At 34.6% G+C, this 17,934-nt stretch overlaps 2 protein-coding genes and 1 non-coding gene across 5 annotated transcripts; all 3 read left to right on the forward strand.

The window, feature by feature from the left end:
- Positions 1-273: 273 nt before the first annotated feature.
- Positions 274-469, forward strand: LOC113743115 (U2 spliceosomal RNA). Its single transcript, XR_003461000.1, has one exon. It is a non-coding gene; the product is annotated as a U2 spliceosomal RNA (small nuclear RNA).
- An 8,520-nt stretch (positions 470-8,989) lies between these two features.
- Positions 8,990-12,027, forward strand: LOC113742170 (transcription factor bHLH47). 2 transcript variants are annotated; one of them, XM_027269919.2, is made up of 5 exons: positions 8,990-9,128; positions 9,580-9,708; positions 10,911-11,029; positions 11,196-11,323; positions 11,418-12,027. In XM_027269919.2, exons 2-5 carry the CDS (start codon positions 9,632-9,634, stop codon positions 11,838-11,840), a joined length of 747 nt encoding a protein of 248 aa, XP_027125720.1. In that variant the 5' UTR covers positions 8,990-9,128; positions 9,580-9,631; the 3' UTR covers positions 11,841-12,027. The 2 variants fall into 2 exon arrangements, with proteins under 2 accessions (XP_027125720.1, XP_027125721.1); XM_027269920.2 differs by lacking the exon at positions 8,990-9,128 and adding an exon at positions 9,147-9,375.
- A 2,397-nt stretch (positions 12,028-14,424) lies between these two features.
- LOC113742171 (HVA22-like protein a) lies at positions 14,425-17,737 on the forward strand. 2 transcript variants are annotated; one of them, XM_027269921.2, is made up of 5 exons: positions 14,425-14,672; positions 14,942-14,968; positions 15,139-15,261; positions 17,013-17,256; positions 17,453-17,737. In XM_027269921.2, the coding sequence occupies exons 1-5, from the start codon at positions 14,602-14,604 to the stop codon at positions 17,525-17,527; spliced, it is 540 nt and encodes a 179-aa protein (XP_027125722.1). In that variant the 5' UTR covers positions 14,425-14,601; the 3' UTR covers positions 17,528-17,737. The 2 variants fall into 2 exon arrangements, with proteins under 2 accessions (XP_027125722.1, XP_071904104.1); XM_072048003.1 differs by lacking the exon at positions 14,942-14,968 and having other exon boundaries at positions 14,443-14,672.
- The last annotated feature ends 197 nt before the right edge of the window (positions 17,738-17,934 follow it).

Here is a 17,934-nt window from a genome sequence, read left to right on the forward strand (position 1 = left end):
TTTTTGTTTGGTATAAATCACATGTATCGTATTCGTTTTACAATCTGCGACTAATCTAATTCAAGTTGGGCCAAGGAGAAACTCTCCCAACGTTTTTTCTTTCCATTCCCATAGTTTCAAAGATCAGATGTGGGCAATGCAAAAGAGGGGAGTTTGAGATCAGACATGGTCAGCCATCGAGTCGGTTAATTTTTTCCGTCCCACATTGATTACTTGTACAGGAGAGAGAGCAGAGGGAAACTATAAAAGCTGATTAACTGATCCTTTAAACGCATACCTTTCTCGGCCTTTTGGCTAAGATCAAGTGTAGTATCTGTTCTTATCAGTTTAATATCTGATACGTGGGCCATCGGCCCACATGATATTAAATGAATTTTTCTGGGGGAAAGGCCCATTACGGTAGCTTGCTACCGGGGTCTTCGAGCGTCGCCCATGCGTTGCACTGCTGCATGGGCCTGGCGCACTCCACCAAATCACCATCAAATGTTGTTTCTCGACTTTTAGTATTTGGGGAATGAGCGCTGTCCGTTTGTTGCCAAAAAAAATTTATGCAGATGGGGCTCTAGTAAATGACACGAAAACCATCTTGTTAAATATAGGTCTCATTTGGCAAATAAATTTTTTGAATGTTTATCTAAAAATTTTATTGTAATTTATTGAGAAATTTTTTAAGACTATTGTAATTAAAGTTGTTAAAAAAAACTTATAGCAGACAACCAGGCCCAGGTTGTGGAAATTAGTAGATAAAAGAAAGCATACAAAAACCTTAACACAAGGGATATGTATTTCTCTCCATTTATATGAACTAGTGTGAATACCCGTGCTACACACGGTGCCTACATTATTAAAAAAAATTACAATCTATGGAAGAATTTAAAAATAGTAAAATATTATAATCACGGGCACATGAAAGTATATTTAAAAAAATGAAACTTTGTAACAATAGTTCAATATATGATAAAAACATCTTCATTATTTATAAACGATCATTTCGATGAAGGTTGGATCCTGAAAAAAAAATAGAAATCTATATCATAAATTGAGTGACATAAGGGTCCAATTAAATATAATTGAATATTTAATTTGATAAGTAAATGAAATACTTACAGACATTTTGCCTTTGATTTGATAATCTTCTACGAAGGTGTAAACATTCTTCACACCAGTCAACTCTGAGTACGAACGCCAGTATTGGGGGTTTAATTAATTCTGTTATTTTTTGTAGAGTTCGCACTATAAATAAGAATGCACGATTTTTGCATGAATTAATGTGTTGGTCGAACAATGCACCTCCATTTTTCTGACAATTAAAAGCATACATAGTTCAAAATTATCTTTTGTTTTAGACAGTTTGTAAATAATATTGTGTAAAAAAATATACATATAAATAATGTATACCTTTGTTTTTAAATCTCTAAGATAAGAAGTATCACAACGAAATATGAATCGTGTATGCCTGTCTTGAAGAGCGAAGTATAGTACCGAAACTTGTAAACAATGGAAACAACAATCATATTGTAATATTGAAAATATTAGTAATAATTAAAATTACAATGAAAATGTCAATATTCAAAGAATAAATAGTACCGAAACTTCTATTTTGATACATAACATTACTGTCCATAAGATTACACCTAAAAAGTATATTAATTTTTAGGTGCCATTGTCTCATATGTTCTCGTAAGTAATGTTTTGCAAGATTCTTAGGTGCCATTGTCTCATATGTTTTTGCAAGAATTATTTTTTGAATCTATTCCCTTTTTCTTTTTTTTTTTGCTCTTTCTCTCGATCGTCAACATTTTTGTCTTGCACGATTCCAACTTTCCACAGCAAAATTACAGCATAATCTAGATTTAAGCAGCCCAAGGACATGTAATGCAGTAAGACACAAAATCTGCCCAAAAAAAAAACCCAAAACACAAAAAACGAACCTACCCGCTAGTAGTAATCTCTTAATGTCAACCTTCAGAACATCTTATTTCAAATGAACGAAGAAACTCCAAAGATCACAACTCATAATTAATAGTACTACTATTTTTCGTGATCAGAATTAATAGTACTACAGCAATATGCTACCATATTAACAGTTTGGGGGAAAACCTACATAAGTCATATCATGAGCACAACTCATGATATGATCAGTTTTTCAGCCATAATGTGGGACGTAGTATACTTTTGGGAATTACTCATTATCTTTGTCAAATTTAAAGGGCTATAGTGAAGCACTTTAAGCATGATCTTCCACCAAAAACTTCTGCAATAAATGCAAACTGCATTCCTTGTTCAGTATAATGTTTCAGTTAATTCACATTACCTTACTTTTATATTTTTTTCAAAAGAAAAAAAAGAATGTTATATTAGTCCCTCGTCAGTTTCCCAAGCCATTTGTCTCTAAGTCTGGATAGTCACTCGAGGTGACTGGAGAAAATATCTTAATCTCCATTTTTGTTCTAAACTTTTAGCGCTTTGTGCATAGAAATAATAGCATTAATGGGAAGACATTTAGGTAGACATTTAATGAAAAAATAACGTTTTTCCTAATCAAAGCTATGACCATGTTCCGGGACTAATCTGATTAATTACTAATACAATGAGAACTATATGTCTAAATGCCTAAACTCACATAAAAGCCATAGTACCATACTTTGTTGATTGAGCCAACAAGGATTAGTATGGAAACAACAATAATATTACAATATTGAGAATATTATTAATAATTGAAAATACAATGAAAATATCAATATTAAAAGAATAAATAGTACCGAAACTTCTAATTTGATTGGCGCGGCGTTTGAGTCGGTGTAGTCGAGATTTTATCCATCGTAGTTAATGTGAGATTTCTCTTTCGTCGACGCAAAGTTGTTGGAACTGTTCCAATTCTTGTGCGGGACCGTTGTGGCGTCCTTTTCGTTTTGTTAGCAGATGTTTCCTTCTTTGCAATCTTGCGAGTTTGAAATTTAGGTATTGTTGACATGCCTGTAAACGGCCATGTTCCATTATAAAGTTAATTTGAGAGGTTCGAGAAGGAAGTTGATTGGAAGGGTTTTAAGAGTAATTCCCAAAAGTAGTACCAAGTATATTGTTGCTCCATGGCAGTTGGAAAAGATCATGTGCTATCTTCAATTCCGTTAAATTAGGGGCTATCTTTATTCTCATCAATGCTCTTCAACTCACTGGAAAATAGGAATCAGTTGTGGTACCACAACCATCTGACGCACGGGTAAGTGGAAACAGTTTTAATGTAAGTGGAAGTTAAATTTTTGTTTGAGGGAACGTGGGAGTGTTAGAGTTTTAATGTAAGTGGAAGTTAAATTTTTGTTTGAGGGGACGTGGGAGTGTTAGTTGAAGTTAACTCCTTATTTGAGGGAAACGTGGGGATGTAATGTGCCCATGATATTTTTTACGAAATAAGATAAATGTGAAATGCTAGGAAAATATAGTTGAGAGTGGGAAGGGTTGTGGAGACTTGTTTCTAAAAATCCCTTCTCAAATTTATATAAATATAGATATTTGGGAAGAAATGAAATAATTTGAGACTCATATTTCTAGTCTTTTATGGGAAATTTGACATGGGTTTTGTTTTGTTAGCCTCCTTAAACTTTAAATAAGTTGGATTAAGCACACCTACATTTGGTTTGATGTTTGACTTCGTCCCAAATCATTCTAACAAACCTTTGCCCTTTCTTTAACAAATATTGTGAGAACTTTTTAACATTGAATCATAATTTCAGAATTTTGTGGATAATTGTAATTCAACTCTCTCTCTCTCTCTCTCTAAACCAGTGAAACCATTGGTCACGGAATATAAAATGAGAAATATTTCTTTAACTATGTTAGGGTGCCCTTAGGTTGCCATGGATTTTCACAAACATATTTATAGAAAAAACACATCTGTAGAGACCATGCAAAAGCACATCTAAAAACACCAAGAAATCACTTAAAAACATCTAAACAAACACGTTCCTAGAATTTTGAAAATTACCCCAAACACACACTTCAACACCTCTTTTACCATCAAGCCCAATTTCTCTTCGGTATTACGCCCACCACAATAATCCTCTCTCAACCCTTGGCATAACTGCCCCACCACCCTCCTCCTTCCCCCTCATCACTTATTGTATCCCCATCTGCCATCCCACCTTGCAACAATTCCTTCCATCTTTGATATGCCCCGCCATCTTTCCCTAGCCTTTAATGTCGAAAGCTAGGGTAGCATTGGTAAGTGGATAGATGCAAAAGGCTGTAGGGAAGAAAATAAATCAGTGAGGTTGACAATTTTTGGGATCATTTGGACAAATCAAACACCATCTTATCAAGCATCCAATAATCATTTTTAAAAAGATAAAAAATCTCAACGGCCACTAAACTATTGGTCAGATCATGTTTTGGCCATCAAACTATTTTTCATTAGTAATTGACCACTAAATAACTTAATCAGTAAACTCGTGACTATTTAGTCGATAATTGCTCTTAATCTGTAAAATTAGCAGTTAATCTGTAAAATAGAGTCGCGTAGTTGTTGGACAAAATTATCCCGTATTTTGCCACGTACACTACTAATTTCACAGATTAAGAACAATTATCGACTAAATGGTCACGAATTTACTGATTAAGTTGTTTACTGGTTAATTACTGACGAAAAATAGTTTGATGACTAAAACATGATCTGACCAATAGTTTAGTGGCCGCTGAAATTTTTTGTCCTTTTTAAAATCCATACAAGCACTTCGTTCAAATACTTTACAAAAACACATATCCACAATAAAATGTATTAAAAAAATTCTTAAATAAACAACAATCCTAACCGGTGGTGGAGCCAAGTGCAACCAATAGAGGGCAATTACCCCTTCTTAATTTTGAAAAGTTTAATAGTTAAGGTTAGAAATTTTAGAATTTTTTTAATGTTATTTTTTATTTGTTCCCAATAAAATTTGACAAATGCAAGAAAAGAGGGAAAGGAAATAGAGGAGTAAAAGAAGGAGAGGAGGAGGATGGCAGGGCAAAGAGGGTGGTGGCGGCTAGGAAAGAGAGAGGAGGGGGTGGTGGCAAAAGTGAGGGGGAAATGGTGGCAGAGAGCAGCGATGGTGGAGGTGGGGGCGACAGTGATGGAGGAGGTGATATGATGAGGAATAATGGTGGTGGAAGAGAGAAAAAGATGTGTGTTTTTAGTATTTTGGGTGTATTTTTGATGTTTTGACATATGCTTTTATAAAAGGGTAAATCATTCAAAACGTCCCTCACATTTTGCAAGATGACTTTTTTTGTCACTTACTTTTAAAAGTGTAATTTTACGTCCCTTACAAATTCATCTTGATCAAATTTGGTCTCTACTTAGGTTTCTGACTAATTTTTGGTCGGAATCCACTACGTGCCTTGCACGTAATCATTTTTTTAAGGGCAAAATTGTTAAATCAAATTTTACATAATCCGATTCATAGTTCCTCATATTTCGCAAAATGCATTTTTTCATCCATAACAATTTACAAAATATATTAGTTTGTCCCTTACATTTCACAAAATGAATTTTTTCATCTCTCACATTTTTCAAAATGAATTTTTTCATCTCTCATTGATCATGTGTACGAATAGTTTTTTTTTCTTTAAATTCATGTATATATCTATTTGATTTCACCTTAATAGTACGAATACCATGTAATATATCCTTAATTAATTTCATTTAAACAGGTTAATCGTAATTGTGATATGCTATTCAACATATATATATACAGGGGTTTAAAACTAACAATTTTGTTTTAAACCATGCATATATCTAGATGATTTCACCATGTGAACCTATTCAATATTTGTGACTTTTGTCTTTCAGTAATAATTTATTTATTGAGTTGTATAATAAGACCATCTAATTAATATGTCTTAACTTAAATTTTATAGTCGTGCTAACAAATTACAGTTTAAATTTGAAATTTCTACTCGCCACTTTTAGGACCAACATTTGAATTACTTGCTTTGTGATTGTTTTAAAATTTGAAAGTGCCAATCACTTACTTCTTTTTGTCATACTTTTCCTTTGTTTATTTTTTTATCCAAATTTAATTCAAAATAAATACTCGATAATGTTTAGAATTAAATGTCTTCTTTGTATTTAATTTTCGAGTAACGAAATGAATATGAATGAAAAACTAATAATTTTTTTAAAATTCATGTATATATCTATTTGATTTCACCTAAATAGTACGAATAGTATATAATATATATCTATTTGATTTCGCTAGGTGAAATCAAATAGAGATATATAATGTGGTATTCGTACTGTTTAGGTGAAATCAAACATATTTATATACATGTGTTTAAAAAAATTATTCGCACACATGATCAATAGGGATGAAAAAAATTCATTTTGAAAAATGTGAAGGATGACAAATTCATTTTGTGAAATATGAGGGACGAAAAAAATTATTTTGTGAAATGTGAGGGACTATGAATCGAATTATATAAAATTTGATTGATAATTTTGTTCTTCAAAAAATGATCACATGCAAGGCACGTAGTGGATTTCGGTCAAAAACTAGTCCAAAACTTAGGTATAGGGACCAAATTTGACCAATGTGAATTTATAAGGGACGTAAAATTACACTTTTAAAAGTGAAGGATGAAAAAAGTTATTTTACAAAATGTGAGGGACGTTTTGAACAATTTTTCCTTTATAAAATTTGAACTTGGGATGTTCGAATCAGTTACTGTAGCAATGTAGATAAATTTGTAATAAAATTTTATCTATTAAAAATACGTAAAAAAAATGATCATAATAAAACTTTGTTTATTAAAAACATGCAAGAAAAAAGGACGATAATAATCTGTGAGTTGTAATAAAATACTGCTGCCCCACCCAAAAAATAGGTATGCTACATGCAACGCGGTCGGTATCCCGCCCCTTCGTAAAGGACTAGTAATCAAATTATAAGGCAAAGTACAGAAATAGATATAGATAGGGCGAAGTACAGAAATAGGAGACACCAAATAATACGAGTTATACTTGATAGGGCAAAGTAGAGAAATAGCAGATGACAATAATATGAGTTGTACGTTGATTAGGAAGAAATCAACTATTATTAGTTGTACATTGATTAGGAAGAAATCAACTATTTTAAGTAAACGAATAACTCATGTAATAATTGATCCATTCGTACATGGACATCTAAGTCTATGGTTACAAGGGAGAGGAAGAAATCAACTATTTTTAGTGAACAAATAACTCGATTAACAATTGGTATATTCTTACATAGAGACCTAAGTTTATGGTTAAAAGAGGAGAGGACGAAGAAATTTGCATTAATAGAAAGGAAAAAACAAAAATGCTACATAAAGTAGAGAAACAAACGACTAAAGGATTGTCATTTTCTGCCAGAAAATTGCATCGTTTTTCATGATCACATTTCCCTATTACCTTTTTCCCTCACATACATCAAATCGCTACAGTAATTTTTTCATTTAAAAATGACGAAAAATGTAATCCAAATGAGGCCTAAGTATCATAACATAGAAGTCGATGTATCTACCAATGTTGTGGTTGTGGCCTTTGTTGCAACTTGACCCTTATGTAATAGACGTAGAGGTAAGTTAACTACTCTAGAATGGACCACAAGTTCAAAGGGCACAAGTTTAAACGGTTGTAGAAAAATTGCTTGGATTCATTTTGTTCAAACGTACAAAATATAATCTCATTTGTTCAAAATGTAATTCACTTTCAACAATTTATAAATATAAAACAAAAATTTGTGGAGCGCACATATAGTGCAAAATTAATTTAGAAAATGTGATTGAACCTTACTTTTTTTTGTAATCAAATCATGACCGTTAACGTTCAGGACGATTGCTACCTACCCCATTTTGCAGTAGAAGCGTTAGAGACGGGGATAGCTACAAAAAAGTTGGCTGGCTTATTAAGAATAACTCATTATCCTTCCAAAATTAACCTTTTTGGAATATGGGCGCCAACAAAATCAACGTGTGCAATAATGGTTGTTGGCCATCACAAAAGACTTAAAAGTCTCGATGGAGTGGAAGGTTAAGAGTTCAAGTATTGCATCCCATCACTTGTCATTATATGTGATTTCTTCAAATTCATACGAGTGCGTAGTGTATCTATTTGATATGTGGTTCAGCCCCCGTCTATTTAGGTTCAGTTGTGTTTTTCCTAAAATAAGTTAGATTAAGAATAGAGTAGATAAGTGATGGGTGATTAAAAAAAAACAAACCAATGTGCAAAAGAAGTTCATAGTGTACAAATTGAAGGACCTAGGATAGGAACAGTAAATGGAGAAATTAGCCGGACCAATTTTGTTCATTTTGCCCGAGATGTAACTCAATTTGTACACGATGTAACTTATTTTGCACAACATGTAACTATAGAACAAAATTTTGTGAGTTCTCACACATAATGTAAAAAATAATGTACCAATTGAAATCTGGACATTATTTTTTTTGATCAAATTTTGACCATCAACCTTCCGGAACGATTGCTTTTCGTACCCCATTTCCCAATAATGGCTGTTGGCTACTACAAAAAACTTAAAGTTTCGATAGAGTGGGAGGCTATGTTCAAATCTTACCTCCCATCATTTGACAGTAGATATATTTCTTCCAAACTTATACGGGTGCGTTGTGCACTTATTTGGTCAGTGGTTCAGTCCCATCTATTTCTCAATAGGCTCAGTTAGACTTCTCCTAGAATATGTTGGAATAAGAATAGAGTAGGCAAGTGATGAGTGATAAAAAAAAAAACCAATGTGCAAAGAAGTTCATAGGGTACAAATTGACGGATGGAAGTCGAAGAATCCTAATTGGTGGCGACTGGTGAGCGTACGAGACTCGTCCTGGCAAGCACTAGCAAATAATTTACCCACGTTTGGGAAAAGAGAGAAGCCCGATCATCATCATGTTTGTAGCGTGGCAAAGTGCTAAAGGACAAAAGACACAGCTGACGTGGGACACTGCTGCCACCAAGTCTTCATCCCATGTATCGGAGCTTCCTACTTCCCGCAGGTGCTGGCCACACGCCCAACCTCAACTCCTCACATTCCCCAGCCACGCCCGACACGACCCATTTAGACCGACGTGATACTCTCCCGACTCAATCTCCTCGCAACCCTCTTGGTTAAATCACAAGGGTCAGTCTTGGATTGCTTAAGTCTATATTGTTTGTCACACACAATTTCTTGATCTTTTCTTGCCTTCTTGCTCTTGGGTCTTTTTTTTTTTTTTTTTTGTACTTCCTTGATTGAGACCTCATTTGATAGGGCTGTATTTCTCAGCCAAAAGGAATAAAGAAACTTTCAGCTTAATTTCTTCCATCGTTTCATTTTCTTGGGAAGCAGATTATAGGAGACTAGCTCTGGTTTTTCCCTTAAAAATTAGGTATTATAGGCGCTTTTAACGAATTGAAATACCGTTTCTTTATTTGGTTTTTGTCATCCATGTCTTCTGTGCTGACAGGTGAAGGGGATTAAAGGATAATACAGAGTTGTGGGTCCAGTTTTATGGCTCTTTGCCTAGTATATGGTGTGTTGAACTCCAATTTCTGATCTTTGTCTGTTTTTTTTTCTCTTTTCACGATGACAGGGTGTTTGTAATTGAAATCTAATCTGCTAAAGCATCACTAGCTAGCGGAGAAATGAGCATGAGTTCAGAGGAAAGTCCTGAATCAACACTTGAACCCGTCAGCAGGGCGGTCCAGACACCAACAACCAAGTAAGCACTTGAATTTATAAGAGCATTTATTTGTAAATACTTGTTGAGTATTTTTTTTTTTACATTTATTAGAGTAGAACAAGGGAGGGATTCTTGGATTATATTCAACCATAGCTGCTTTGATCATGATGTATATAATCTAGTTTTGGGTTACCAGTCAACATCAGAGATATGAACGGCTTATATCTTGACAATAGATGCTAAGGAATTATGTAAAACTTGATATAGTTCTTTTCTTAACACAGCGCTTATCTTAATGGATATGTTGTACTTTTAGATTTCTCAATTTTGCTGATGCAAAGATTATATGATTTGATTGGGAAGTGCGTTAGCTGTCAATAGATCTGATACGGTTATGTGTTGTTAATCTATGGATAGTTTAAAAAGGAAGAATACATTAGGAAAAATAAAAGTATGGTATGATACATCAGACAGGTATCTTTGTTGGGGATAAATGAGGCACTTGATTTTCCTACCAATAGCAGTTCGCCTCTGCATTCATTTGAAATCATAGTCAGCATTATTTGGCCCAAGCTTGCTATAATGCCTCCCTTATGAGCATAACTAACATCTCGAATCGTTCTGTCGTGAGACATCCATGAAACTGCTTCATGCCGAATACCTTCTTCTATTCTCTGTGGTTAAGTTGTTCTTTGCAGGACATACTCCCTTGGTGTGTTTCTGGCATTTAACCATAAGCAATGGATTGCTTTCCTTCTAAGTTTACTTAATAGAATTCAGAGATCAGTTAGCAAATTTTGGTATTCAAGAAAGTAAATGTTTCTCACCTTCAAAATTTGAAGAATGTATTTAATCTTTTCCAATAGGGAGTTTGATGTCCTTTGGTGGCTTGTGTCTTTAAAGTTGAAATGAATCTTATTTATGGGAATTTAACAGTTACTTGTCTGGTTTTCTATGTTAGTCCTGTGAAACCCATTGCTCCTGTTCACCCCCGTCTCATGGCATGGCCAAAGGGCAATTTTGTTCCTGCAAGTAGGTTCTTCGTTTTAGATCTGCTAAGATATTGATGTGGAAAACATCGTAGGACTGAGAATGTCTCATGGTAATAGAAGTTTTGAGTCTTGTTTTGTAATTTGCATCATTGCTGGAAAACATTTTTAGAAATACTATGTCATTTATAACAGGTCAAGCTTGTCTTGTATATTGCTTAGATATATCTAAAAACCATGCTTACACTGCAGGTGCCAGTCCGGCAGGAAGCATCAGGGGAAAGTGCCAAAAAGAATTCACAAGGCTGAGAGGGAGAAAATGAAGCGGGAGCACTTAAATGACCTCTTCCTCTCTTTGGCCAATGCTCTCGGTAAGTCCCTGGTTCTCTAAATTTCTTAATGTTCTAGTGATTCTGTCTTCCTCTTTCTACATCTTTCCATGAAAAAGCCCAATGATCGATCCTCGTTCAATTCCCAAAAGTGCAAACAATACGAACAGTTTGAATGAAATGGATTTTATGTAATTTTATCTTGCAGAAGTGTCTGAGGAGACAAATGGAAAGGCTTCTGTATTAAGTGAAGCTATTAGATTTGTGAAGGACATGCTTGCTCAGATTGAGTCTCTTAGAAGTGAAAATGCAGCTTTATCATCAGAATCTCAATATGTGGGTATTTTAGATCCTCAACTGGTATCTCTAGATGTCAATACAAATGTTTAATAGGTCCTTATGTTAAAATATCATCCCGTTGTAACAACAGATGACTATGGAAAAGGAGGAGCTCCAAGACGAGACTACTTCTTTAGAGTCTCAAATTGCGGAACTGCAAAATCAGCTAAGAGAGAGAGTAGGCGAAGCAGAACTTGACTTGAATGCAACTCCTGAAGGTCAGTTCGATGGGTCAACACCACATCAAGTTGATGATTGCTTCAGATTTCCTGCTCTAGGGCCTGCAATTCAGCAACCTCAAAATGTAAAACCTGTATACGTCATCCCATTATGTTCCGATCCCAGTGTTTTCCAACAGCCTGGTAATGCGGAGACCGCTTCGAGCCCTCTAACAATGGTGAGCAAACCACAAGCTAGGTACCCCACTCCTGCTGATACATGGACATCGCAACTCCTTGAAAAGCATCCTGATTTAGGTGGAGGAGATGAACATTGTGGTGGCCGCAGCTGTTAACATACGGTCCATAAGCCCAAATAGCGTAGTCACATAGTTGCACTTCTAATTCCCTTAGTTTCACAACTTGCAGTTTACTGCTTTTTAGTTTAGTTGGGTATGCTTTTATGGCAAATACAATTTGAATGTTTTCATGTTTGAGAGGGTGGAAGAATTGACTCTGATGTCTTTTTAGTATCCAGCAAAATCATCAATCTATTGTAGCATTGGAAATAGATAAGATGTCCAAACAATGCATGATCCTGAAGCAATGCATCCACTTTCCTCAAGGTGTTTCCCACTGCCTGCGAAACACAAGATCTAGTTCAGGAGCACTGCTGCTTCCTTTTCTTCTTCCACCAGTTTTACAGATGTCCTTAGTTTGCTTTTTGAGCACAAACATCCTGCATGACATGACTGTTAATATTCTTGATCATCTATTCTATTGTTTGTAGTTTTGTCCCTTGAGTGCTCACTGAGAGGATACATAATTTTTTTTTTTTTACGACACGGGGGTATCCGGGTATTCGATCTGACTAATTCCCCTGTGGTTCGGGAAAGGGCACCATAATCCACTCCGAGCACGGTAATTATAGGACTCGAACATTGATCAATGTTTTAAAGAAGGACTACATGACCGGCCGAGCTACCGTGGGGTGAAAGGATACATAATTAAGTAGACAAATTTGTAAACGGGCTTTCCGCAATGTGTTATTAGACTTGATAGCCATTCATGATTGTAGAATTGCAATTGCATAATTAAGTGAGTTACACTTGTACCACTTAAGCCTCCTTTTCTTGGAATTTCCCAATTTTAAAGTACAGTTTGCTAAACAATAGACTTGGAGGAAGAAAAAACCATTTTCCCTTAAAATTGATGGACTAGATGACAAATTTGATTTTAGATCAGAAAAAAGTGAAAAGCATATAGAAATGCTGTTTAGAAAATGATATCCATGAGGGAAGAGGTCGCTTGTCAACTAACAGCACATTCATTTCCAAAGCAGATTCTGTCTTTTCCTACATGAGAACACGAGTTCTTTTAGGAAATGGATCCAATAACCAATCATGCAGAATCTAGAAGAAAGTGGCCTTATTGTTAATTTCTTTGATTACCGGCCATTTTCTTTGCGCTATCATCAGGGTTCAGGTCCAGTAGGTGACCTGTCCCACCTAACCCATCATTACCACCAATTGCAATAAAATCTGTACTCTTTCTATCAATTAATGTCATCCAAGTAGAGCCCGGGGATAAGCAGGTGCCAAACAAACAATTTTTGGATTGAGTATTATTTGGAATATTATTTGAAATAATTATTGTAGTATTATTTGTGATGTGATATATGTGAGATAAAAAGGTGATTGAAAATATAAAAAAGTGAGTTGAAAAATATGTTTATAATGCAAGCGAAATATTATTTTGGATAATTTCACTGTCCAAACACTGTTCAAATTTCATTTGATTTCGTACAAAGTTTTGAAAATATTTTCTTAGAACTTGTCTTAAAATATTTTCTTAAATGAAGTAATCGTGACCAAGATTTTATCTCACTGAGTTTGAACGAGTTTTTATGTGCAACAACAGTCAGTTTTATATTTTTGAGTCGAGTTAGAAAAATCAACGAATACTTACGTTTGGATTGTAATTTTTAAAAAAAAAAAAATTTATTACGTTTTTCGTGAACACATTTTTCAATCACTTTTTTATCTCACAAATATCAAATAACTACAGTAATTTTTTTACAAAAAGTTCCAAAAAAATGCAACCCAAACAAAACATCAAATCTTGTGCAAGTTTATTGTCCTCACTCAATTGACCAGCTCTAAAGTCTTATAGTAAAACATATTGGGGCATGAACGCTTTGTGAATCGACCATATAATTGGTAAACGATTAATAGGAGGGGCAAATTCTTAAGTCTCTAAAACTTAAGATTTGTGTAATGTCAAAGTTAATGAGAGGTGAGAAACGAAACATAAAAAGATAAAATCGATATTTCTTAATGATGAATTGCTTATGTAAAGAGTTGAGAGTTATCTTTGGACAATGTCGAATTCGTACTAGAATATGATGTATAGAAGCACTATACATTCTATTAGCGTAAAAGCTTGTTCAAACTTTCATTTTCTAAAGGCGCAGTCAATGCGTTTGAATAGCAATATATTTTTGTTAAATATTATTTTATTGACATCACGATTTCAATTTTTAATCATAATAATAATCTATTCATCTTTTATATATATATATATATTATAAAAAGTATTACGGTAATAACTTCTTTATCCAAATATATTGGATCAATTATTTTTGAAAAATTTTACTATAACAATATATATGAAAAATTTTTACTATAAATATTTTTTAAAATATTTAATATATTGTATAGATAAATTATTTTTATTCATGTATTATTGGAATATTATATTTAAAAAATTTATTTTGAAAAACATGACTAATGCAAACAGACCATAAAGGAAACTCTCACAAGCATCCAGATTCCATACACATTCAATTGTGTTTTTTCATAGTAGCCTACCTAAGTATAGTTACTGACTACTCCTTGTGGCCACATGATATCACTTGTCCACACTCGGCTTACTTTAATTATGCCATCTCTCTTTCACACACACACACAAAAAAGAGAACTTTCCTGATTTCTGAACGTCCTTGCTTGCTTATCACTTCATCAGTTCAGTTTTCTGACTAGGTTGCAACCCTGTTTGCACCTTCTTCTACTAGCCAAAATCCAAGATCGAAACGGGACAAATAAAACTCTGCTAAAAATGCGAGGTGGTGGATCTGGAGCTGGAAGCTTACTTAAAGTTTTGGCCAACAACTTTGATGTTCTTGCTTGGTACCATCAATTAAACCGTTTTTCCCGTCAATTTTCACTTATTATTACAGCTTTTGGACTCACATTTATGGTTTTTTAGTACATAAGAATTTGTGGGTTTTACTTTCCTTTTCTTGGATAGTTAATTAATTTCCTGAAGACGGTCTTTTTATTTCTTTTTGTTTTTTTTTTCCTGTTGTTTTCTTAAATACTAGGCTGGAGCCTAGATGGGCTAATATTATTTATCCAAAGGGTTTCTCTAATTTTGTTATGTTTGTTTGATATTGCAGGCCTGTGGTTAGTTTGGTGTATCCTCTGTAAGTGGGTCATTTGGAAATCTGAATGTGTGATTCAAATTCATAGTATTTCTTCTTTATTGTGTTTCCTTAAATTTGAAAGATTGAAATTTTTTTTTAAAATTTTTGAGACTATCTGTGTATGTTAAGGATTTTTGAAATGGTTGCATTTATTGTGATTATTTTGGCAGTTATGCTTCCATCAGGGCAATTGAGACCAAGTCTCCTGTAGATGATCAGCAGTGGCTGACTTATTGGATTCTCTACTCCATGATCACCCTGTTTGAGCTTACTTTTGCAAAAATCATTGAATGGTAATTCTCCTTTTGGGGCAGACATTTGACTATCAGTAGAAATCTTTTCCCGTTCTTTGGGATTGAACTTCCCTTCATAGCCTTTTATCAAAGCTTATTTTGCGGATTTATAGCAAAGCTAAAGTGGACCATTTAGCTGTATACCTGTTCAAGTTTTGAACTTTATGCTGATCTGTACTTATGGATTTAAGTTTACATTGTTGATCTGCAGAATTCTGTTACCCAAATGAGGTGTGTCGGTTCATTAAATTGTCTGAGGCTAAGGAGATTGTGAAAGGATAATTCAAGAGATGGGTGTAATTGATTTTGTCACCTGTGGACTAAAATTTCACTGGTGACGGTAGAAGTTGGATAGCTTCTTTTTAAGATCTTAGTACTAGCACTGAACTGCCTGCAGGGTTCACAATGGAGATTTTAGGGGACAGTTTTAAGTTTTAATAATTCGCGATTGGGGAGGAAGGGGGAGGTTTGGGTTGAGTTGAATGACAATTCCGGTAAGTAATGCTTTGGGAGAATTATACTGACTGTTACTACCATTTCTTCCACATAATTGGGCTTGCTATTTATAGCCTGCAAACCATCTGAGTATCCCGTCGGGGGTGAATTGATTATATTGCTCTCCACACCACTGGACAAAAAACATATCTTCATTATATCTCATGTTTTAAGCCTTGATCTTTGTTTTCAACAGGTTGTAGGTTTCAGCATTGTCTATCTGGAAAATTTTTTGTTCATTATTGCTTTCATGTTTTCTTTTATGGATTGAGATCAATCTAGAGATTTAAAAGTGTGATTTTTCTGAAGGTATTATGTTGTGGTTTTGATACAAGTTGGTGAATTGCAAATTTGTATTTGTCCTGCACCAGCGTACATGTGAGGTCAGAGGATGTTGAGTACCTTTTTAATTTTTTACCCAATCTTCTGGCGCTTCACCTACTCTATTGCTCTGGCTTGCAGTAAAGAAAGCGGCTTGCCAAAAATTTGATTTTCTGTCATTTACTCAATAAGTAGTTTGAACAAGGGAGGAACCAATTGCTTTAGGGGGAAGTGATGGCTTGCAGAAAATAAAAAAGATAATGGAACTTAGATTCCTTAAGGATTTTATGGATTGCATTGATTGAAATGACTTCACCAAAATGACTCATTGTGCTTTGTATCTAACCATTATCGTTGGGCTGTTGCTTCAAAAACTTGTGGTTTAGGAGGAGAAAGCAGACAAAGTGAAGGTCTAGTTTGTCCCTCAAAAGTCTACATCTGTGTCTTAAAATTCAGCATTTTATATGAGTTTTGGTGGTGAGGATCAAAGACAAGTTCAAGTCATGTCCTCTTTCACTTTCCCCATGGTTGTGGGGCTTCATGTGTTTCTATCAGCTGTTTACAAACTTTTACCTTCTTTTTAATTGGTACTTTTTTAAAAATACCAAGGAAACTTATATGTCTTTATTTGCTATGTACTCAAATATTATGACTCAGTGTGGATCTTATTGATTGTATAACCACCATTTCGTTTTTAGGTAAACAGCTACAGGTGCAGTAGAATTTGCTTTTTGTTTAGCTTGGAACTGCTTAAATCTCAGGGCAATTCAAATTCAACTTAAAAGGCTTGGTTTCAACTTAAAAGGCTTGGAATTTGCGTGTTAGAATCTGCATTTCTATCATGGCATCGTGTATAAATTAGTCATATTTTCTGAATTTTCTAAAGCAGCATTATGTTAAGAGCTTGCTCAAAGTTTACCTTCTCATAATGCCAGGATCCCTATCTGGTCTTATGCAAAACTGATCTTGACCTGCTGGTTGGTCATGCCATACTTCAACGGAGCTGCCTATGTCTACGAGCACTTTGTTAGGCCTACCTTTGTTAACCGACAGCCCGTCAACATTTGGTACGTTCCACGGAAGAAGGATGTCTTCAGTAAGCCAGACGACATTCTCACTGCAGCTGAGAAATACATTCAAGAACACGGAACAGAAGAATTTGAGAAGATGATTCACAGGGTATGTTGACTAATCTTTCTTCCATATGTTTCATTGTACCCTTTTTGAGAGCAAGTGAGCAATGCATTCCTGGCGATGCAGTCCTAACGTAAAATTATCTGTTATGGCATTCTTCATGGTTTATTTTGGCAGTTCTTGCAGTTTGAACTAATTTTCGTTCGAGTATCAGAATCATGTTGCTATTTTGTTCATGCAGACTGATAAGAATACGACGTACAGCAGCAATGACTACAATAACTACAGTTTTTACGACGATGACTACAGATACTGATCCGTACTGGACTTATGGCGTACGGATCTTAAAGGGTGTTATTGTTGCCATCTACCCTAGTATGTTTATGCTGTTGTAAAGAGTTTTGTTGCTGATGCTTCCATGTTTTGTCAAGTGGTACCATGAGTCTACGGTGTTTGTATTATTAACTGTGGCTAGTGTTGTACCATCCTTCTTGGAACTAATAATAGTAGAGAACCTTCACCTGCATATTTGGATTCTTGGTTATCTCTATGCATTAGATGTTGGTGTCATTTTGATGTAGCATAAATCATGTAATCACCCTCTTCTTGAATCTCATCCTGAAAGCATGAGTCGTTAATATGAAGGAGCTGCACACATATTAATAAAGTCAAAGAAGATGTGAGGAATCTGAATCTGATAAATGTGTTGCAGCACAAATTTTG

This window comes from Coffea arabica, chromosome 4e (assembly GCF_036785885.1).
Source record: "Coffea arabica cultivar ET-39 chromosome 4e, Coffea Arabica ET-39 HiFi, whole genome shotgun sequence".
NCBI lineage: Eukaryota > Viridiplantae > Streptophyta > Magnoliopsida > Gentianales > Rubiaceae > Coffea > Coffea arabica.